Raw genomic sequence first — 23,250 nt, 5'->3', positions numbered from 1 at the left:
GGGGCCAAGGCCAGGGGTCCTTGGAGCGGATGGAAGCAAGAGGACGGTCCCCTGCCTGCTACTCCTACCATTGGGTCGTGCACTGTAATCTCACCTGGGCGGTCGTTTATCCCTTTTTCGTTTCTTCGGTTTGTCTATTCTTTTGAGTCAACCAACCTTCCTTCCTCTAGTCCCTGCTCCATTTCCCTTCCTTTGCCCTCTTTGTCCAGCCAGGCAGTCAATCGGACCTACTGTCCTGAGCCTCAGCTCCCAGTAGAACGAAGGAAGCAGATCACTTGCTGGGCTCACAACAGAGTCTTGCGGCTGGAGGAAATAATACATACGAGGTGTGATGTCAGGAGAGAGCCCTGCCATGTGGCCAGACCTGGGTTCAAACTCAAGTTCTGCCTCTTCCTAGCTGCGGGTCTTAGGCAAGAATTTAACCTCTCTGCCCCCTGCCCAGGGTTCCTCATCTGTAAAATGGGGCTAACAATTCCCACCTGCTAGGGCACAGAGCCGGCACACAGTGAGCTAGCCATTAATGGGCGCTGTTATTCTCAGAAATGTTCAGTGAACCTGTAAGGCATGACATACGTCAAGGATGTCATTATAATGATTATCCCTATAGCAACCAAGGCCAAACGCCTCTGCCTGACTCTCAGCTCCCTCCACCGCCAGTCTGGCCCCACCTGCCTCCTAGCCTGTCACCCAAGGCCTGATGACAGCAGCAGTGGAGAGAATACAGGATGACAAAGCTGACAGCTGATCGTTGGGGGACGGGGCCCCTCCCACCACTCCTTGGGGCGGGGAGCCCTGCTCGGTGGCTATACACACCCAGCTCAGTGCCAAGTCATTGCTCAGCCCTTTGGCAGTTTCGGGGAGGAAAGAGCATCTGAAGGGTGGGGATGTCATGAGATGCTCCCTCCATCCAGATGAGGCTCCATTCCTCCTGCGGACTGTGGCCCTGGCTGAGCTTGAGTCAGGGGTCTGGGCTCTGCCTCTTTGCAGTGGGGACAGTGACTCCTGCCCCAGCTATCTCTTTGGTCCACAGTGAGGACTGTGGTCCACAGGACTTTGGTCCACAGTGAGGACCTCAACGCGGATTGAGGGTGCTTTTCCACCTGCCCAGCTTCGAACTCCACGTGGGATGACGTCATGACCTTCATCTTGAAGGGTTCAGGGTCCCCAGGCCCTTAGGCATCAGTATTGGTTAAATAGTAAGGATCACTAACACATGGACCAACATGCACCAGACCCTGCTCTCATCACTTTGTTGGTGGAAGGTTCCTTTACTTTCTTTAGATGATGCCCTCCCAGAGGTGAGCAGATGGTCACTGACCTACCTGCATGGAAACTTCCTGGTGCTGGCTGGGGCAGGGCAGGCCAGGCTGGCAGTGCCGGGAACTGACCCATAAGGGTATGCCCGGCTCATCCCCTTCCCGCCTGGCCTTACATATCTGGAGGGAGGACCGTGGTGGGCGCTGATTCCAGAGCCCTGGGGAAACGCACATTCGTCCCTTCAGGCATCCATTCGTTCACCCGAAGTCACCGGCTCTTGTGGTTCTTGTTCCGGCCGGCCGGCGCTGGGCACCAGGGACCCAGTTCTTGTCGCTACAAAGCTGGTAGGCTCCCCAGGCTGCCCCTCACCCCCCACCCCGCCTCCTTCCTCCAAGGGGAAGTGGGCCAGGGGCCTCCTCTTCCCCTGTCCACCCTCCCCACACACAGTCATCGTCCGGCTCCTTTTCTTCTCCCCATCGGACCCGGGTGGGCCTCCAGAGGACGCAGGCCGAGCGCGAGACCCCTTCCCCCCCCCCGCCCCCCCCCCCCCCCCCCCCCCGCGCCCGCTCGCAGTAGCGGCTCCCCAAGGGTTTCCCCAGGGGCGGGCCCCGCCGCTCGCCACGCCCCCGGGCTCTCACCTGGCCCCGCGCCCCCGCCCCCGCCCCCAGCCGCCCCGCGCGCACTTCCTCCCGCCGCCCCGCCCCTTCCACATTCCTGCCCCGCCGGCCGCCCCGCGCCGCTGCCCGCGCCCCGCCGGCCGCCCCGCGCCGTCGCCCGCCCGCTCGCGATGAAGGCGGCCCAGGCCGCGGGCGCCGAGGCGCCGCCGGGCGCGCGGTCCGTCAAGGTGGTCCTGGTCGGCGACGGCGGTTGCGGGAAGACATCGCTTCTCATGGTCTTCGCCGAAGGGTCCTTCCCCGAGGTGAGTCCCGGCCCCCTCAGGGCCCCGCGCCCCGGACCCTGCCTCGCGCGCTCGGCCGCCCGGTCGGGTTCCGCGCGCGCTCCCCGGGGCGCCCACCTGGTCCCCCAAGGGGTCTCCCGGCGGACTGTGGGCTCAGAGGCAGTTCTCGCTCCGCCATCGATAGCGAGGGCCTCAGTGGTATCATCTGTAAAGTGGCAAGAAGGGCACTTCGCTGGGAGAGGTGCCACGGGGACTGACTTAGGCAACCTGGGTCCCCCCCCCCCGGATCCTAAGAGAGCACTTGGCGGCCCAGCTTGTCTAGCAAGGACTGAGGACACTGGAGCCAGACTTGCCTGGGTTCGAATCATGGCTTTGCCACTTAAAGCTGTGTACCCTTGGGCAAGTCCCCTACCCTCTCTGTGCCTGTTTTCTTGACCACACAATAGGAATAAGATCGGTGCCCACCTTCCAGGGTCTCTGTGAAGAGTGAATTAATACAGGTCAAGGGCTCAGCTCAGAGCCTGCAGCAAGAAGGACCCACGGAATTTGGCAAACATCTCTTCTCCACCAGCTCTTGCTTGTGCAGGGACCTCTGGTGGGTTGTGTCCTGGAGGTCAGAGCACACCAGACTCAAGTCAGATAGCTTGGTTGGCACCTCAGCTCTCCTCTAACAAACTGTAGGGCCCTCGGTACCTTGCTTAGCCTCTCTGAGCCTCCGTTTCCTCACACAACCTTAGAGGGCCAGAGACCCAGTGAGGTGGAATTAGGGCAAGGCTGAGAGACAGCCCGTGTGTACCAGGCACGTCTGGGACACTCTGGGCGCCTTGGCTGTCGGTCCTTCGCTAGCGCACTCAGACTGTCCAGGCGGGCTCCCAGGCACCAGGACAGGGGCTCGGCCCACTCACCTCTCAGCCCAGTTCTGGGAGTCTGTGGGTTTGCTTCCAGCATCTCGTCTCCCTCCTGCCTGTCCCATCATCCTCCAAACCCCTGGGCTGTTGCAGGCCCTGGCTAGTCTGATGGGGGAGGCAGGAGAAGCCAGGGCTGGTAACAGGGTCAGACCTTCCATTCCACTATGGCAGCATCGAGCCAACTCTTGCTTTGTGGTTTGTGGAGCTGACATCACCTCCTCTGGGCAGTCACATTTTTTTTTAAGTTGGGTGGGACAAGTTTCTGGGCCCCCAGATGCTGCCCTAGCGAACCCAACAATTATGGCATGGTAGGGAGAGGGACCAGGCCAGCCAGGGTCCAGGAGACTGGCTGGGAGGGGTGTCCTAGGCTCTGAGACATCACTGATGGCAAGGCTCATCCTGATTCCAGAGAGACTGCAGCTTGGAAGTGGGCATCTGGAAGTTGATGGAATGTGTGTTTTGAAGGGCATGCTGGGGCTGGCCAGGGGAAGGGAGGACATGCTTGCCACCAGGGAGATGGACCTGTCCTTGTCTAAGCTCCTCATCTGTTTGAGGACCCCTCTACCTCCAGGCACAAGGAAGAGCTCTTCTTTTAAAAGAATGGCAAGCACTGGAAAGGCCTCATTTTACAGGTGGGAAAACTGAAGCTAGAGAGAGAGTCTTGCCTTGGGGAGCAGGGCCCAGCAGTGACAGTGCACGTTGGGAGCCCAGATCTCCCCGCCCCTGACCAGGGCACTCTCCACAGTCCCCAGTGCTCTGCCTGCCAGACTAGCCTTCTGCTCTGGTCCCGAGACTCCTCCTCCTGGCAGGCCTCCAAACTCAGGGAACCAGCAGCTAGAAGACCTGGAGTTCCCCACAGAGCAGACAGTAGGCTGGGATTTGAACCTCAGGGACCCTTGTCTCGCTGTGGCCCAGCCTTAGGTTCAGAGCAAGGGAGCAGAGTAGAGAAAGCTCCTGAGGTAGAGGGAAGTCCAGGCACCAGCCTCTGCCCGGTCCTGGCTAACCTTTGGATCAGCAACCATTCCAAAGCCCAGGGGTCCCACAGAAGGATGGGAAGGGGAGGGGGGAGGGAGGACCAGCCCTGCCTTCCAGAACCAGTTCAGTCCCTCCTGGTCCACAGAGGGACTCTCACTTTCTTGAACTATGTTCCCCCATCCTGTAATGCTCCATCTGTCTGTCTGTGAGCCCTATGAGGGCAGACCCAAGCCTGAGTCACCTCTACCCTGGTCTGGCTCAGACCTGGCCCTCCCTTTCTGACTAAGGACAGCTCAAGAGATAAGATTAGGCATTTACTGGTCAGAGTGACCCTGCCTGGTGGTTCAAAGAACACAACAGAAGGTGTAGACAAAGTCTCTAGAGTTGGGGGGAGGGTTGTGCTGTTACAAGCTGCAGGAGCAACCCAGCCAGGCAGCCTGGGATGGGGCTTGCCTGCCCACTCCGGATACCCAGGGCTCAAGAGTCAGTGACCTCAGGACAGGCCAGTGGTCTGAGCCTGGGACAGAGCCTGGCCTCTTGAGCCAGAAAGACCTGGCTCCATCCTTCCCGGCTCTGTCCTCATGAGGAAAATGGGGATAATGCTAACTTCCCAAGGTTGTGGGTATCCCAGAGAGGACAGGTGGAGGGCCATGCACAGTAGATCCCTAGAAAATGTGGATGACGGTGTCATCTCCCCAGGTGTTCGCTAAGTAGTGACACATGTCTCCCCAGGGCTTTGTGGCCGGCTGCCCTCCACCTCAGATCAGGAGGGGTCCCGCCACAGGTGAGTGGGTGCGTGGAAGCTCAGCAGGTGTCAGTCCCTTCCTCGGTGACAGGCTGGGGAAGAGCATACCACCTGGAGGGATGGACAGCAGCTGGCATGGACACTGCTGCTGGCGCTCCGCTTTCTAAGCAGGGGACGTCTATGCTGGGCCTCCCCTGCCAGCCAGTCTCCCCTATCCCACTGTAAAGGGACACTCTTCTCCTTTAACCAGTGAGGGGACGGGCCCAAGGTCACGCAGCTGGTGAGGGCCAGAGCCAGTCCAAAGCCAGGAACATCTGAGACCACAGCCACTGCTCTAGCCACCATGTCACACTGTGTCCCACCAGGCAAGGGACCTGAGGGGAGGGAGCCTGGGCCGGCTGGGTGCTGGGGGGTGAGGTGGGGGGTAGGTAGAGCTCTTGTCTGTACCTACTGGTAGAGGGAGTGACAGGTGGCTAGAGTCCAGGGCAAATTAAACCCCTATCCCAGGGCCGTCCTCACCTTCTCTGTTGGCCCACCCTCCCCCTGTACCTTCCCAAGTGGCCTAGAGGACCACACTGACCCACCACTGAGGGGCTGCCCCTCCCAGCAGCCCAGGGCCTGACTCAGAGCCTGCGGGCAGGCAGGCAGGCTTGAAGTCAGCTGGAGTTGAGGCAGGCGCAGGCACCATCTGGCCTAGGAAGTGCGGAGGCCAGGAGGCCAGGGTCTCCCCATGCTGTGGCCCCACCCACCAGCCCTGAGCAAGTGAGCGCACCTTGGGGACCCTAGCTGGTCCAGCACGCCACTCTGGCAAAAGGCTTGCATTGTCGAGCCTTGGAAACCTCTCACCTGTTGCTCAGACCGCATCTATACACGTTCCCCCTTCTCATTCCTGCACGTTGTCTGTGTACCAAACCCGTCCTGTTTCCATTCATCCAGCCTTCATGGAGAGGGAGTGCCCTCAGCCTCTAGGCCTGGGTGGAGGGGCCTGTGGCCCGAGTGACTTCCTCCTGATGCCAGACGGGGCTAATAAGAAAGGCAGACACGGACAGGATGTGGGAAGCAATCCAGAAGGGCTTCCTGGGGGAGGTGGCATGGGGCAGGGGGCTTGGTTGGCTTATGAGAGGTTGAGAGGCAAAGCAGGGACCCCCCCCCCCCAAAAAGCTACAGGCTCTCCCGAGCAGACAGTGAGTCTTGTTCATTACTTGCTCCCCAGCATCCAGGACTAGAGAAGGTGCCAGTGTTTACTGAATGTATATATGAGGGAGTGAATGAATGGACAAACAAACAAATGTAGGTTAATGTCATTCCAGGAGGAGGGGACAACGCGAAGGAAGACTCAGAAATGGGACAGTCCCCCATCCGGGGGGACAAAGATAAAAATAACAGTAGCTGGCATGTGGGGAGTGCTCCGTGTGCGTCAGGCTCTGCACAGAGCTAGCCTCTCACGGAATCCTTAGGGCAACACATGTGGGAGGCGCCTTCCATATTCCTGCTTTACAGGTGGGAAGGCCGGGGACGTTCTGTGCCTGCCTCGCTGGGACCCCCAGCCAGGAGGCGGCAGTGCTAGGCCTCACCCCCTCAGGCCGCCTACCTCGCAGAGACCCTCCCTCAGACTGTCAGACTCCCAAAGAGGGGGGTGGTACTGCAGGCAAATCCGGGCTCTGGCCAGGGCACCCGGGTATACCCTGCCACAGAAGCAGTCCTCACAGCCTCTGCCTTGCCCCCTTCTTCCTCAGAGCTACACCCCCACTGTGTTTGAGCGGCTCACCGTTAACCTGCAAATGAAGGGGAAACCCCTGGACCTCCAAATCTGGGACACGGCAGGTGGGTGTGCAGGCTGCAGGAGGGACGAGGGAGGAGGGGGCCCCCATGCCCAGAAGCCCAGCCCTGCTCCCTTCGTTCCGAACTAGAGAAGCCCAGCCAATCTCACCGATCTCCAAGGGAGGGTGTTGGCCACGATTAGGGTCCCCGGGAACCTGAACCTTCTTTGCTCCTGCACCTACATCAGCTGCCTCCCCCAACAGAGGGTAGCCAGCTGTGTCCCAGAGACAAGGGGGAGTTCATAGCTCTTTTCTCTCGAGGGGTGAGCTATTACTGGCCTCCTAAGCATTCCATCCTGGCTCTAGCTTCTGTAAGATCTGCCTGACCTTGACCTCTGCCTCCCAGCTTCCTGACCTTACCCACATAAGGTTCAGTCAAATCCACACCAGAGCTGAAAGCTCACCCCAGGGTATCCCAGCAGCCCCCGGCCATGCAGGGGTTTAAGGGGCCTTTGTCCAGGGTCCTACCTGCTTCCTACTCCTCACCTCCCAAGCTCAGGGCAAAGCAGACTTCGGACCGATGGTCCCGGTCCCTGCAGGCTGGGCCTCTGACTGGTCCCCCACTCCTTCCAGAACGGGGCTTTCTTGGCAAGGGCTAACACCAGGGCTAACCAGGGCTAACACAGCCCCCGGGCAAGCTGGGGGAACACCGCCAGGAGGGAAATGTCTGTGCTGAGGCCATCTAGGCACCACATGTGTATCAGACCACGAGGCATACAGGCCTGATCCTGGCTCCCCCGTCTGCTGGGATGACCTCCCTGGTGTTGGGGGAGATCTGAAGGGAATGCCCACGCCCACTCTCCCCAGGGCAAGTTGACTATGACCGCCTACGGCCCCTCTTCTACCCCGACGCCAGTGTCCTGCTCCTCTGCTTCGATGTCACCAGCCCGCACAGCTTTGACAACATCTTTAACCGGGTAGGTACTGGGGGTGGAGGAGGTACAGCCCCCCGTAGCCAGGCCACTCTGCTCTGGCCCCACCCTTGACTCCACAGCCTGTCAGAGCATGGCAGGCCCCAGATGACTCAATCCAGCACCTTTGGTGTGTACATAGGGAAACTGAGGCCCAGAGCAGGGGCAGCGACTTGCCAGAGGTCCCACAGGGATTTGGTAGCGGGGTCTGGACCGAGAAAGCCCCTGCAGCTCTCCAGCCTGGGCCTGTCCGAGGCTGCACGCACTGGCAGCTTCCAGCAGCTCTCGGCCCCCCTCCTGTGTGACTGCTGGCTTTCAGCGGCCTCCCACAGTGCCCCGCAGCCGTGTCAGGGCTTCCCAAGGCTGCTCACTGCCCACAGGTGTCAGGGATGTGGTCCCTTGAGTTGTTCTGCTCTTGTACCCCCTGCTGCCAGGGCCTCCACGTGAATGGCAGGCAAACAGTGTGCTCTAGGGTTCCTCAGAGCACAGCTGGTGACAGCATGAGTCACACTGACCACAACAATGATGGTAATAGTTACTGAGAACATACCCTGTGCCAAGCTCCGTTCTGGGCACTTCTGCCCATTCACTCATCTCCTCCTCTTGACAGCCTGGTGGAGCCAGTAGTATTGTCCCCAGGTTGGGAGTGGGAGAGAGCTTTGGACCAGAGCAAATAGAAGGCAGCCTTGCCATTTCCCAAGACGAGAAGGAGCAAGTGGGGGGTAGGGAGGTGGGAGATGGGGGCCTGTTGGACATCACAGTGGAGGGCCAGGTAGACATGGGGGTCTGAGTCTGCAGCTCCCAGGGCTGGGCAGATCCATTTCAGCACCACCAGTGGGGAAGAGCCTTGCACACGGGAAGGTCACCTGGAGAGAAGCGAGAGAGCAGGGTCCCAGAGTGAAGTGCCAACCAGACGGTAGGGGAGGGAGAGATTGGCGGCCTGGTGCCAGGGCTCAGGCAGGACGAAGGCCGAGGATTCAGTGTTGGATTTAGCAAGGCAAAGTCATGGCGGAGACCACGGTCAGACACAGGTCTGTGGAGGGGCTGGAGTATGGGAAGTCAGCCCAGGAGCCCCCCAGGCCCTGTCTGGCTCCAGCAGCCAGACGGCTTGATGCCAGTTTTTTCTAAACAGACAAACTGAGCAGGCGCGCACTCCTGGAGATCTCAATCCCCTGCCTCCAGATTCTAGACTTCCCAGCTGTCCAGGCTGTAGTAACCAGGCCCTGAAGCCGCACGTTCCAAAGAGCAGCTGACACAGAATAGGAGAGTTCCCTCCAGCAGGCACACAGCTGCTGCGACCATTTTGTGAGCTGCTTTATTTTTAAAGGCTGACTTATTTCTTTATATATCTTACCCAGTTGGGAGGCAGTCCTAGGGGCCCTTACCTTGCAGAGTGGCAGGATTCTAGACCAGGCAGGAGCAGGGCTCTGGGTCCCAACCCTGGGCTCAGATCCTGCCGCTTCCAGTTGTGTGACCAAAGCCACGTTCCACAGCGTCTCCGAGCCTCAGTTACTTCACCTGTACAATGGGATTGATGACAGAACTTGCTTCACGGGAACTTAGGGGACTGAAGGGTTCACACATGTGAAGTCTTAGAGCCTAGAACAGGGTAATTCTCCCTAAATGTTGGCTGCGCTGATTATCATTGCTGGAGTCCACCGGGGGAGCGCGAGGTTGGAGACACGGCTAACACGCGCACCCGCGCTGCCACCCTCCCCGCAGTGGTACCCAGAGGTGAGCCACTTCTGCAAGGAGGTGCCTGTCATTGTCGTGGGCTGCAAGACTGACCTGCGCAAGGACAAGTCGCTGGTGAAGAAGCTGCGGAAAAATAGGTTGGAACCTGTGACCTACCACAGGGTAGGAAACCCAGCCCAAGCGTGGGGGTGACGGGTCCTGGGAAGGGGGCGGGCTTCAGGGTATGCTGACCCCGCCCAGCCTCTCAGTAGCATGAGGCATCCAGCACAAACAGGGTGTAGGTCAAGGTAGGGGTCATCTTGGAATGGTCTGGGCTTAGAATTGGTACCTAGAATACTCTAGAAGCTTTTGCCTGTGGAAGGGGAGCGAGTGGTCTGCCCATTCAGATAATCCCGCACACCCACTTACAGATAGGGAAGCTGAGGCCTGGAGAGGAACCCCATCCCTTCAGGCCACAGGCCCCTCTCTGCTACACACCTAGGAAGTGGGTTAGTTCGTGCCGTGAGAGACAGAGATCCATCCCGGAACTGAGGCAGGAAACCCAAAGAAGCCATGAGAGTGCTTGGTCAAGCCAGGGGGCAGGAGCTATGGCTCCTGGAAAAACTCACCTTCCTCTTTTGTCCTGGAGACTCCCCAGGATGGCCAAGAGCACTGTGAAGCCATGAGGAGGCTGAACGCAAGGCCCTCCGGAGGCCTCCCCCTCAAGGCAGCCCTCTCCCCTCTCTCTGTTAGGGCCAGGAGATGGCGAGGTCCGTGGGCGCAGTGGCCTACCTGGAGTGCTCAGCCCTGCTCCGAGAAAATGTCCATGCCGTCTTCCAGGAGGCAGCCAAGGTGGCCCTCAGCAGCCGCGGTCGCAACTTCTGGAGGAGGGTTACCCGGGGCTGTTGCGTGGTGACCTGACGTCTTGAGCCCCTCCCTGCCCCAACCACCCCAGCAGCACCGGAAGGAGCTGGGCGCTTCGCTGCCCAGTCGGCTGGGCTGGACCCAGTCCCCAAGCTGTGATCACCGAACTGCACCTCACACAGCTGGACCCGCCAAGGCCGGGCCCCTGAGCTGGAGCTGCCAACCCTGGAATAGAGCATCACCCGCTCACCCTGAGGCCTGAAGAAGGGGCTTCCGGAGCCCACCCGCCCTGTGGAGGGCTATTCCTGGAGTCCCCTAAAATGACTGCAGTCTCCCAGCTCCCAGCCTGGACCACACATCCAGAAGCAGCCTGTTTAGCCAGGCACTGCCTCACAGCTGCCCCCAGGGCTGCCCCTTCAGACAGGGCACTCCCAGAACCCTGAGCCACACAACTCACACCCTCCCTCATCCCCGCCCCCTGCCCACCCAGTGGTAACTGACAACTAAAACCGACTAAAACCGCATTCCTTGCCAGCTAGGTCACGTGTCTTGCTTTACACACACACTCGTAGCAGAAAAGGACCCACCACTCTTAGGCACTGGAGTGGGACTACCCGCATCCAAACCCGGATCCAAATCCAGCTCTATCACTTCAGGACCTTGGGCAAATTACTTGAACCCTCTGCGGCTCAGTATCCTCATCGGTGAAATGGGACCAGACCCAGATGATGGCATGGAGCCTTTAGATGAGGAAGAGCATCCGAGACACACGCAAAGAGCTTGGCATGTGGCTGGCACCTAGTAAGTGCTCACAAAAGGTTCACAAGAGGGTTTTTTAGTTGTTGTTTATGATAAATACATAATATTGCTGAGATATAATATATGTAATATACTCAGCAATATTATAGTGGGGTTTTCCAGAGAAATAGAACCAATAGTGTGTGTGTATATGTGTGGAGAGAAGGAGAGGAATTGTAAGGAGTTGATTCACAGGATCACAGGGCCTGGCAAGTATGAAAGCTGTAGGGCAGGCTGGAGATTCAGGTAAGTTCATGTTGCAGTCCTGAGTCTGAATTCTGCAGGGCAGCCTGCTGGATGCTCCGGCAGGCTTTCTGTGCTGCAGAATTCCTTCCTCAAGAAACCTGTCATTTCTCTTAAGGTCTTCACCTCATTGGGTGAGGCCCACCCACATAGAACCAGCCACAAACATGCACCGCTTGGGTTTCATTAGAAACAGCTTGAGGGCAGGGGGGTGGGGAGGCGGCGACTGCATGACTCAGTCCATTAAGCAGCTGCCTTCCGCTCACGTCATGATCCCAGGGTCCTGGGATAGAGACCCGCATCGGGCTCCCTGCTCAGCGTTAAGTCTGCTTCTCCGTTTCCCTCTGCCCTCCCCCTCTCTCAAATAAATAAATGAAATCTTTAGTTTTAAAGATTTTATTATTTATTTGTCGGAGGGAGAGAGAGAGTGCACAAGCAGGGGGAGGGGCAGAGGGAGGAATAGGCTTCCCGCTGATCAAGGAGCCCAACATGGGACTCAATCTCAGGACCCTGAGATCATGACCTGAGCCAAAGGCAGAGGCTTAACCAACTGAGCGACCCAGGTGTCCCAGTAAATAAAATCTTTAAGAAAAAAAAAGATGCTTGGGTGGCTCAGTGGAGTCCAAATGTTGGTTTTGGCTCCGGTCATGGTCTCAGGGTCGTGGGATCAGGCCCAGCACCAAGCTCCATGTTCAGCGTGGAGTCTGCTGGAGATTCTCTCCCCCTCCCTCCCTCTGCTCCTCCCCACGCTCGCTCTCAGTCTCTCTCTCACAACATATTTTTAAAAAGAAACTCAAGGGAGGGACCACTTCATGGGCACATGGCAGATGCAGCCGGTTGAGCGTGCGACTTGATTCTCAGGGTTGTGAGTTCAAGCCGCACGTTGAGTGTAGAGATCACTTAAAAATAAATCTTTAAGAAAAAAAAAACACCTTAAAAAAAGAAAGAAAAAGAACAACGACAAACAGCTCAAGGGAAGGACTACTTGTGCAAGAGGAGGCCTCATGGCTTGGGATACAGAGCTGAACTGAGGCAGGGGAAATGATATTGTTGGCCTGCTCCAGAAACCCCACGTGAATTACAGGCTTCACTCCAGGAATGAATGGGAAATAACGTTTCCTGGCCTAGATTTCTAGCCTGATTGCTCCTTCCTGCCAAGCGTACCCCATGCCCAGAATATTTCTTATTCTCCCCTTCCTGCCCTCCCCAAGCCCAGCTCAGACAGCCCTCTTGTCTAATTTCCCCAAATACACGTTCCTGGAGCCATGATAGGTTGCTACGAAGCTTTTCACGCTAACTTCTTGCACATCTGTTTGTTGTTGTTTTTTAAGATATTTATTTATTTATTTGACAGAGAGACAGTGAGAGCAAGAACACGAGCAGGGGGAGTGGGAGAGGGAAAGCAGGCTTCCCGCCGAGCAGGGAGCCCAATATACGGCTGGATCCCAGGATCCTGGGATCATGACCTGAGCCGAAGGCAGACACCTAACGACTGAGCCACCCAGGCAGCCTACACACCTCTCTTCATGCACTAGACCTCAGCTTCCATGAAATCAGGACCTTTGTTTGCTTTGTCTCTTTGTCCCCAGCCCCTAGCTGAGGATGTGGCTTGCCTGTTGGCACTGATGAGTGTCCCATCTCTGGAGTCAGTAGCAGATCTGGGTTCGAGTGTCAGTGCTGCCATTTTCCTTAGCTATGTGGTTTTATGAGAGTTACACTCTTTGAGCCTCAATGTCCCATCTGGCAAAGGAGAAGTATATCCATCTACAGGGTTGTTATGGGAAGGAAGCGACAAAATGCTTGTCAGGCGCCTATTATAGTGCTGGCCACAAAGGAAGAAGCAGGAAGCAGAGAACACATCGCAAGAGGTAGCTGGTCTGGACGGGATGTCCTATACTCGAGGGCAAGGTGCTGAACAAGAGGTCAAGAGACACAGGTGCTGGCATGGGCTCCTTCCCTAAGATAACCAGGGACTCCGTCATCTGTCCCTTCAACAACCTGGTGTCTCAGGAGCTCTCTGGTGTGCCCCACACTAGGACAAGGGCTAGGAATATGACCACAGGTAAGTATGGGGTATGACATGTCCCATCAGGATGACCCAAGAGCCTGAGTGTGTGTGTGTAAAGTCTTGCAAGGCAGGTGGGACAAAAGGATGTGGGCCAAGGGGGCCATAGGATTAACAAGAAGGTAGAAGGAGTGATGTGCTTGGTCCCAGGAGGGTCTCCGTCTTCTCCTCTTCTCACCAGACCATGGGAGGAGTAAGTTCCGCTTCCTTGCTTCTTGTCTCTTGGCAGTGTTCTATCTGGAATGAGATGATTAGATAAATAAGCAGCTTTGATGGTTAAATTTATGTGTCAACTTGATTAGGTTTATTTGGTCAAACACCAGCCTAGATGCTGCCCCTAAAGGGATTTTTTAGAGATCAGGAACGTTTGCATCAGTACGCTTGGAGTAAAGCGGTGATCTTGCATCATGTAGGTGGGCCTTGTCCAATCAGTGGACGGCCTTGAAGGACAGGTTTCCTGAGGAAGAGGGCATGTGACCAGAGACAGGTCTGACGTTTAGCTCAACCCTCACCGCTTTTCACCCCGGGACACACGCTGGGAGGTCAAGGTCAGAGAAGAACTGCTCTGGCCAGAGGTGAAGTCAGATGGGGTCAGGGAGACAGAGGATACAGTGGTATGCAAGGAAGGGGCTTCTGGGGCTGCTGCACGCACGGAGAGGAACGTGGGCTGGAGCCCAGTCTCATGGGGTCTCCACAGGGGAGCTGCTGAGTCAGAAAGACACATCCACTTACTCTCCGCCTCGCCCCGCCCTTGGAGGCTCTCCTTTACTTTCCTCCAGAGCTCATCACCGTGTGGGACGGTCTTGTGGGGCTCCCCGCGGATTACCAGCTCCTCAAGAGAACGGACTGGGTTTGTCAGATTCCCCTGTGCCTCCAACAGTGCCCAGCATATAGGAAGCTCTAAAGAAATACCCGCGGGATGAATGGAGGCTCACACTCGGTCCTGCCTCAGTTATCATGTAGATCTCCCCACCTTCCTCCTCCTCCTCCTCCTCCTTCTTCCCAGACTCCGCCCCTCCTCCCCTCCCACCACCCCCAGCCAGCACGGCCACTCTCCCCTGCAGGGATCCAGTCACGTCAGCTTGATCCTTCCTTCCGCAACCCTCTGCCTGGGAAGAAGGTCGTCGGGCTGGGGTAGCCGGGGACTTGAACTCTCCTGTTAAGTGGCTGCCTGGCTGCCGCCTGCCTTCCCTACCTCACGCCGGGACGCCTGACACTCCAGCCACACCGGGGAGCACCGCGGACTTGTCCTAGCTTCCAAGTCTGCTCAGACCCTTGGCCCACCTGCTGACCACTGCCTGTTCAAGTCCCCCCTCCAACCCCAAGTCCTCCAGAGGCGGATCAGACACCACCTTGCCCAGGAAACCCGTTGACCTGTCAACCTCTTCACTCCCCCTCATGGCATGCACACCCCCCCCAGGGTCCCTTGTCTTTGCACGGGCCCCTTGGGAACTGGGCTTTGCTTTCGGGCAGTGGGAACGGCCAGACTGGGCTCCTTAAGATGACAGTCTGGTGGCAGACGGGGCAGGATGGCTGGGAGGGCGGGGCAGGAGCCCAGTTGGGCAGCCGCAGACGTCCAGACTCGACCAGAGAAACAAGCCTGCACAGGTCAAGGCCGGGTGACTTCTAGGCTTGGAAGCCGAGGTGGTGGCCCCGGGTGGACTGCTGGAAGGGTGGGGACGCTGAGAATGAGGGAAGAATGCAGGCCTCTCCCCAGCGTGAGAAACTTGGAGAAGAGGAGCCCCTTCCCCGCGGGCGGCACCAGGAGAGGCGGATCTGGCCAGGCGGTCCCCCCACAGCCATCCCAGGTATCCCGGGAGGGCACAGTGAGTGGTGGCCCTCGGAGCCGCCTGGCCAAGGAGCCAGGGTTGTTATTATGGACTGTTGTTCTCCTCCTCCCCGCCAAGCCCCCCTTCCAATTCCTTACAACCCTGTCTGTCAGGGCGGCGGCCAGACGAGTGGGAGCCAGGGGAAGGCACAGCCCAGAGGCCAGCTGGGGCCAGGAGCCACAGACCGCAGTGTCTTCAGTTCTCCACACAGCCTCCGCCAGCCTTGGGGTTGTCTGCCGGGAAGGCAAGGGGTGGGGGTGGGGACCCCAAGTCACCTCCTCCAAAACAGGCCACTCCCTGGCATCCTTGGGTGGGAGGGTGGGGCACACTCCGTGAGTCACGAAGCTTCCCTGTAACTCTGCCTGTATGCGTGCGTGCCGAGCCCCACATCTGGGAGCAGGGAGGGGAGGGTGGCTGCCCGATCACCCCACTTTGGGCCACTCTCTTTGTTTTCTCTGGCCTCCTTTTGGAGGATGAGAATTCACAGGCTCCCAGGAAGTCATCCCGAAGCCACTGGCGAGGGAACCAACAAAGCCTGAGAGCCGGTAAGGGGCAGAGAGATCCGCGAGCCGCGATGCAGGAGAGAGCGGGATAGCTGACAGGCCACCCTGCTTTCTAGGGCTTGATCTCCAGCTAAATGCTTCCGTTTAACAGGTCGGATTTGGCCCAACCCTCGGAGCGGAGGCAGGAGGATGGGCTGAAATTGCCTGTGGGGCTCACATCTGCAGAGACACCAAGCCTGGTCCACGACTAATCTCAGGGCAGACACTCCAAGTGTTTGTTTAGGAAAGACGTCTTGGTTGCCTACCATGTGCGGTCCCTGTTCCAGACACTGGGGTGTCTGGGAGGTGTGGAAGGGAGCAGGATGTGGCTCCTGCCTTCTAAGCCTCCATCCTCCACCCTCTGTGGGAGTCCCATTGTGGACACAACCCGTGGGGGAGGGAGCGTCCAACGTGTCATCTGGAGCCTGCTTCTACCCTTGAGATAAATAAGCGGGGAGACGGGGGAGTTCCCCCCCTCACAGCCACAAATCTGAAACAGGGTTGTTCCAGGATCTATGCTCCCGTCTGCCCTCCGGAAGAGCATTACTAGAATCGTCTAGCCAGATGCCGTAGGTGACATTCTGCACACCGTCCCTCATTCAGTCCTCGCAATATCCTCACTTCAGAGATGAGGAAAGCGCTTCAGAAAGCTAAAGAGTGGGACCAAAAGCTGGGGTCTTGCACGCAGGATGGGACTCCCAGCCCAGGCTCCTGACCTCCCCTGGGCACCGGCCAGGTGGCTGGACCTCCACCAGCAGAGGGCAGCAGGGTCCAAGGAGAGGAAACTCCCCAGGGGAGGCCGGCGGGCAGGCCAGGAGAGGACACCTGTCCCATCGCCCCCACCTGGGGCACTGTGGGCCACCACACGATGCCCACAAGTCGCCACCCACCAGCCGTGCCCATCCCAACATTTTATTGAAGAAAAAGCAGGCTCAGAGTGGCCAAGGACTTGACCAGTCAGCGAGTCTGGGCGGACTTAGAATGAAAATCGTGCTGGGGTTCTATCGTCAGAATCTGGGACTATTATCCCAGCGCAGCGTGTACGCCTGGCAGGATCATAGGGAAGTGCGGGGGCTGGACCGAGATCAAAGGAGGCGGCTCGCTGCAAGCACTTTTCACGGGGCCACGGGATCCAGACTCGCTTCATTTCCTCAGGGCGACACCTGGGGAGGCAGACGGTGTCTCGGCCCCTGACTTCCTCTCCCTTGACTCCACCTCCGAATTTAGATCATGGTTGTAGGAGATTACCCAAATACTTTAGGACGTCAGGGAACCCCAAGGGAGCACACCCGGAAAGTAAGACACTGTGGGCAGGCACCTGGAGCATGCCCCACTTGGCCAGAACTATCCTGAGGGGCTGGCGGGAGGAGGGAAGGGAAGACAGGGAGCATCTGGAGGACCTTGGGGTCCTTCCTGCTGGAGAACTAGGCCATGCGGAGACCCAGACCCTGTGATGGGGGTGGGAGGGTGCTGGGAAAGGTGAGCCTCTCCAGCTGAAGGCTTACTCGTGTGACCTCTCCACAGTAGGGGAGACGTCCCACAGGGCTCCCCCCTGCCCATCCCCTAGCTTCAGACACCTAGGGCTCTCCAACTGTTCGCTTCCCCACCCCAGCTCTTCCCCTGAAATGAAAAAGAGTGCTTTACGCTGCTGTCACTGGTTGGGTGCCTAGATTAATGGCGTGCAACTTCCCACTCACTCCACCTTTATCCCTGCCCCTACCCCAGGCCGGGGACCCCCCTGACCACAGGGTGGAGGGGCAGATCTAAGTGCCCCATGGTCCCAGGGGCGACCTGCGGGACACTCCATGAAGAGCTTCTTTTTCTGTTCTCCCTGCCCCCACTCCCTCCTCCTGCTTCCTGGGCTCTCCTAACTAGCTTTTCTGTTCCTTCTAGTTGTTTCATTTGTTTTGCTTGTCTATTCAATCATGCACTGAACCCTTCTTTCCTGAGCACCTCCCAGCCCAGTCCCTGGACCACTGGCTTCTTGATTCTCTGTGCAGCCGTACTGGGAGGCAGCATGCCTTCTTCTATGGAAGCTGGGCCACCCACTGGACCCTCACTCTGTCCTTAACGTGCCGCTAGGACATCACCAATATCGACTCCTCTTGCTGTCTCTCCTGCACTTAAGACTTTTAATCTGGACGAGGAGACAAAGAGGAACGTTTAAATTCGTCTTAGTAACATGGGCAATATTTTTTTTTCTACCTTCCAGACTCATTCAGTCTTCATAACCACTGTACAAGGTAGGTCCAGTTGTCAGCAGCTCCATCTTACAGATGGGAAAACTGAGGGGCAGAGAGCTTAGGAAACTTATCCAACTTGTATAAGCCACCGAGTGACAGGCCTAGGGTTTTGAACTAGGGCTGTATCTGTGCATGGTCCAGACACTGGGTGGGGTGGCCTGCCTGGGAAAAGTGCTCAATGGCTGTCACCTGGCCCATGGAGACCTGTTCCCTTGCTTTCACACTGATTGAGAGTGATCAGACAGCCTTTCCATAGGCCTTTTCTGCAGAAATTAACCAGCCCCTTCCAAGGTCCAAAGCCTCTGAAGAGGTCTGAGTGGTTGAGATCGTGTATCAAGGGAAAATTGGAAAACAGGATTCAAATTACTCTGTATCATGGTCAACCAAAAACAGCTGTTGATAATTTGCATAGCTTCTTTTCCTCTTTTTTTTCTTTGAAAATGCTTTTGCATAGTTGTAATCACACCATTGACCAATTTTGAATTCTGCTTTTTTTTTTTTAAATTTTAGCCTAAAACAAAAACAAAACTCAATTTTTAGTCTAAGCATTCTTATATTCTAAACAGCTTGTGAATATCATTAAAAATTATTTTTGGAATAATCTCAGATTTAAACAGGAATTACAAAAGAGTATATCAAGTCCCCATAAACTCTTCACCTGGCTTCCCATAATGTTAACACTCATTTATCAAAACTAAGAAATTAACATTAACACAGTTCACTCTGGACCTTACTCGGGTCTTACTAGCTTTTTCACAAACGTCTCTTCTCTGTTCCAAGACCCAATCCAGTGTATCATGATGCGTTTAGGTGAATATCATTTTTAGTGGCTGCATGTTATTTCCTCTAGTGAATATTCTAATAAGTTTTTAAAAGCCTATCTGCTGCTGCACATTTTTTTGCATTGTTCCTAGTTTTACTTTGGAAAACTTGTTTCATAAGAAATGAAAATAAAAACGCTTATTTAAAAACAAGTGCTGGTTCACACCTGGGGGTTGGGCACCAAATGAAACAAAACAAAAAACAAGTTCTATTTAAGTAGGAGCCCCGCTGATCAGTAGTATAACTACTCAGTGGCCCCACGCCTCCTCCACGCACCCCACACCCCCATGCTCAGGTAAGGAGAAAAGTTAGGGGACCCACCCAAGCTCACACAGGGCTGGCAGGGAAGGACAGGATTCAAGGTCTTCTTGCCCCTAAACCCTATGCTGTTGTCTACATGAAACTCTATCAAAGTGCCAGTATGGTATGTACTGTGACTTGGTAAAGGGAGCCAAGGAATCAGTAAACTAAAGAAGAAAGGTTTTAGAGAAGGAAATACTCTGGCTTGCTCCCTGCCATTTTTGGTTTTAGATACATTTATTTTTTTATCAGATTAAGATCAGTAATCAGTGGGTGGAGCCTCGGCTTCCTCTTCTGTAAAGCGGTGGTAGGACCTCCCTCGCTCGCTGCCTAGATGGTTGCCAAGAGGTCCTGCACCGGAGGACTTAACACAGCACCTAGTGAGTGCCTGGGGAATGAGGGCCTAGCTGGTGTTCAGGGAAGCCACTTGGTCATTAGTGATGGTACTTCTGCTGCAGACCTTGCAGGGGCTGCTGAAGGGCCTTTGGGGCAGGGGAAGAGACAGAGGGGAACGTTGCTCCTCACCTCCCACCACCCCAGTCAGACAGGAATTTTTAGGACTCACTTCAAGTACCCCTTTGGTGGGTCTATTCTCTACAGCTTAACTAATAATCCCAACAGCCCTAACAAGGTGGGTGCTCTTAACAGAGATGCAGAAAATAAGATTTGAACCCAGGAAATCCATGTCTCAATCACTACACCTCACTGGCCCCCTCCTGTCCCCAGAGACCCTCCGGTTCCCCCCCAAGACCTCCAGGCCACTGAGCACCCCGCCCCTCAACTCCTTAGCTCTGATGGCCAGGTCTAGTCTTCTACAAGCCAACAGAGAGATAGAGGAAGTGTTTGGGCCAGGCAAAGCAGGTGCACCCCAAAGAAAAAGAAAAGGTGAAGGCAATAAAGAGGGCTGGGTCAGAGGGAGGGGAGAAAAAAATGAACAGTTTTGGAAATAAATTTAATTTTTATATTCAAGATTAATCAAAACACTTTACCATTGTGATCCTTCCCAAACCCTATTTTTATTTATTTATTTATTTTACAGATTTTATTTGTTTGTTTTTTTTTAATTAAAGATATTATTTATTTGTCAGAGAGAGAGTGAGAGAGAGAGCACAAGCAGGAGGAGAGGGAGGCAGAGGGAGAAGCAGGCTCCCCACTGAGCAAGGAGCCCGATGTGGGATGTAGGACTCCATCCCAGGACCCTGGGATCATGACCTGAGTTGAAGGCAGGTGCTTAACCGACTGAGCCACCCAGGCGCCCCTAAAGATTTTATTCATTTGATAGAGAGTAAGAGAGCACGAGCAGAGGGGAGCAGGCGCCCCACTGAGCAGGGAGCCCGAAGCAGGGCTTGATCCCAGGACCTCAGGATCATGACCTGAGCAGACGGCAGTTGCTTAACCAAATGAGCCACCCAGGTGCCCCTTTTATTTTATTTTTTTTTTAATCTTATTTTTAAGTAATCTCTATGCCCAATGTGGGACTCAAACCCACAACCCTGAGATTAAGAGTCACCCACTCCACCACCTGAGCCCCTATTTAATTAGGAGAAAAACTACAGACAAATCCCTGCTGAGGGACATTCTACAAACTACCTGGCAGGTCCTCCTCAAAACTGTCAAGGTCATCAAAAACACTCGAAATCTAAGAAACTGTCACAGCCAGAGGAGCCTCAGGAGACGTGACCATCAAATGTAGTATCTCGTGTCCTGGAAGGGATTCCGGGACAAAAAGAACATTAGGGAAAAAGTAAGGAACTCCATAGAAGGCATAAACTTTAGTTAATAATGTATTAATATTGGCTTATTACTAGGGGTGTCTGGCTGGCTCAGTCAGCAGAGCATGTGACTCTCGATCTCGAGGTCCTGAGTTCAAGCCCCATGGAGCCTACTTAAAAAAATAAATACTGGGGCGCCTGGGTGGCTCAGTGGGTTAAAGCCTCTGCCTTCGGCTCAGGTCATGATCTCAGGGTCCTGGGATCGAGCTGGGCATCGGGCTCTCTGCTCAGCAGGGAGCCTGCTTCCTCCTCTCTCTCTGCCTGCCTCTCTGCCTACCTGCGATCTCTATCTGTCAAATAAATAAATAAAATCTTTAAAAAATAAAAATTAAAATAAATAAATAAATACTAAAACAAAACAAAAGAAACACTGGTTCATTACTTGTAACAAATGTACCAGGCAAATGAATATAAGATACCAGTACTAGGGAAACCTGGGTGCAGGGAGACATAGAAACTGTACTAAGACTTTTTTTTTAAGCTCTTTTTTTTAAATTTTATTTTTTATAAACATATAATATATTTTTATCCCCAGGGGTACAGGTCTGTGAATCACCAGGTTTACACACTTCACAGCACTCACCATAGCACATACCCTCCCCAATGTCCATAACCCCACCCCCCCAACCCCCCTCCCTCCATCAACCCTCAGTTTGTTTTGTGAGATTAAGAGTCACTTATGGTTTGTCTCCCTCCAATCCCATCTTGTTTCATTTACTCTTCTCCTACCCCCTTAACCCCCCATGTTGCATCTCCTCTCCCTCATATCAGGGAGATCATATGATAGTTGTCTTTCTCTGATTGACTTATTTCGCTAAGCATGATACTCTCTAGTTCCATCCACGTAAGACTTTTTTTTTTAATATAAATCTAAAACTTCCAAAATAAAAACATTACTTAAGGGGCATCTGAGTGGCTCAGTCCATCATGGGATCGAGCCCTGCATTGGGCTCCCTGCTCAGTGGGGAGTCTGCCTCTCCCTTTCCTTCTGTTTCTCTCCTGGTTCATTCTCTCTCTCTCAAATAAATAAAATCTTTTTAAAACGTTATTTAAAAAACGAATCCAACTAAGCACTGGGAGAAATCTTGTGTTGATCGGACATCCTATTATCTATGCTGGGGAAGGACCCCATGATCCTTCAGCTGAGAACCTCTAAGGACAACTGTCAAAGCTGAAACCGTGTACCGTAACCGGTGTCTGGATGGCAAAAAGGCTGGGGGCAGGTCCCCGAGGCTTAGCGACGTGCCCCGGGGCCTCCCTTGGAGGCCTTTAATGTTCATTAAATGCACGTGGGCTCTCAAAGCCTGAACGGCCCCACCTCCGGGCAAGACGGATAACTCCGCGCGATTCGTGCTGACTTGTGAAATTCAAGTTCTGAGCGGAAGCCGAGACCCAAAAGAGTCACGGGAGACCTCCTGGGGTTAAACAAACAGATGCCGGCCTCTGACAATAGAAGTGTAAACAGCCCCTGATGGGCTTGCTCACACGTTGTCACTCTCGGGACGCGTCTGCCCAAGCCCAAATTCACTGACCCTCGGAGTCCCGGGAAGTCGGGACGCAGCAGTTACCACGTTTCAAACCAGATCTAAGTACTCCGGCCCAGACTCAGTTCGGAGCCCCCGAGTAGGACCTTGCCCCTGGGCTGACCGCCTGCCCTAGGGACCCTGGGTTGGGATGGTCCAAGACGGGCCTCCTGAGGTCTTCGGGCTGTGGGCAGAACAGCCGCCCGGCCCTCTCCAAGCTCACCCGCCCCGCTTCCCGCTCCTCTGCTCGGCGGCCAGCAGAAGGGATTATGGCAGGGATTAAAAGCCTGCGGGGCGGGCGCAGATTACAGGGCCTATGTCCCGGAGGCCAAGGCGGCTGGGGCACGAGACACAGCTGTGCACGGTCAGCGGGGCCCCCTGAACCCCTCACTCACCCGGCCCGAGCCTCTCGAAGCCTCTGGCCCAAGTTCTACCCGGCCCAGCCTCACAGGGCGGTGGTCTGTGGTCACCTGCGTGTGGGGCGGGGCCCCGGAAGAGAGGGTCGTGGTGGAGGTAGGGGAAGAATCTGGAGCTAAACCAGGCAGGGGGACCCTGGAGAGTTTTTGCCTCTGGGCTGAGGGTAGAGCAGGCAGAGAATCACAGGCGGGATGGAGAATGGTGCGGTGCAAGTCCGGGCTGAAAACTAGTCAGGGCTGGGACTGAGACCCTTCCCCTAAGGAGCAAAGACCCACCTCCAGCTTGGGGGTCACCCTGGCCCCCTTCCCCTGAAGCTGCTCCGTCAGCTCCCACCAAGTACCCGCTGGACACCTAGAACATCACCGTCACTCCGAGCTGCGGGCGAGACTCAGGACAAATCTCCCTTGGGAAGGGGCCCAGGCCCCACAGCCATGTATCCACTCTCTAGAGGACACTCTGCCCCAGTCCCACAAAGCTGCCGGGACTCCTGCGGGCTAGCCCACCTTACCTGCTGCGCTCCGTCCTCTCCCACCCTGGAGAGAGCAGCGTCCGCCCCTGTCGTCGGAGCTCGAGGGGGAGCCTGCTGGCATCCAAGGGAGACTGGGGGTCACTGCACCTGTGAGCACGGAGTGGCCTTCCCGAGC

General features: G+C 55.7%; 1 protein-coding gene across 3 annotated transcripts; it reads left to right on the top strand.

The window, feature by feature from the left end:
* The first annotated feature begins 2,028 nt into the window (after nt 1-2,028).
* LOC111149964 (ras homolog family member D) lies at nt 2,029-10,578 on the top strand. 3 transcript variants are annotated; one of them, XM_022507235.1, is made up of 5 exons: nt 2,029-2,176; nt 6,520-6,607; nt 7,411-7,520; nt 9,237-9,397; nt 9,942-10,578. In XM_022507235.1, exons 1-5 carry the CDS (start codon nt 2,045-2,047, stop codon nt 10,102-10,104), a joined length of 654 nt encoding a protein of 217 aa, XP_022362943.1. In that variant the 5' UTR covers nt 2,029-2,044; the 3' UTR covers nt 10,105-10,578. The 3 variants fall into 3 exon arrangements, with proteins under 3 accessions (XP_022362943.1, XP_022362944.1, XP_022362945.1); XM_022507236.1 differs by having other exon boundaries at nt 2,045-2,176; nt 9,237-9,371; XM_022507237.1 differs by lacking the exons at nt 6,520-6,607; nt 7,411-7,520 and having other exon boundaries at nt 2,045-2,176; nt 9,237-9,371.
* Nucleotides 10,579-23,250: the final 12,672 nt, after the last annotated feature.

This window comes from Enhydra lutris, unplaced genomic scaffold (genome assembly GCF_002288905.1).
Source record: "Enhydra lutris kenyoni isolate GAN:26980312 unplaced genomic scaffold, ASM228890v2 scaffoldscaffold22, whole genome shotgun sequence".
NCBI lineage: Eukaryota > Metazoa > Chordata > Mammalia > Carnivora > Mustelidae > Enhydra > Enhydra lutris.
This window is presented reverse-complemented; position numbering and strand designations above follow the sequence as displayed.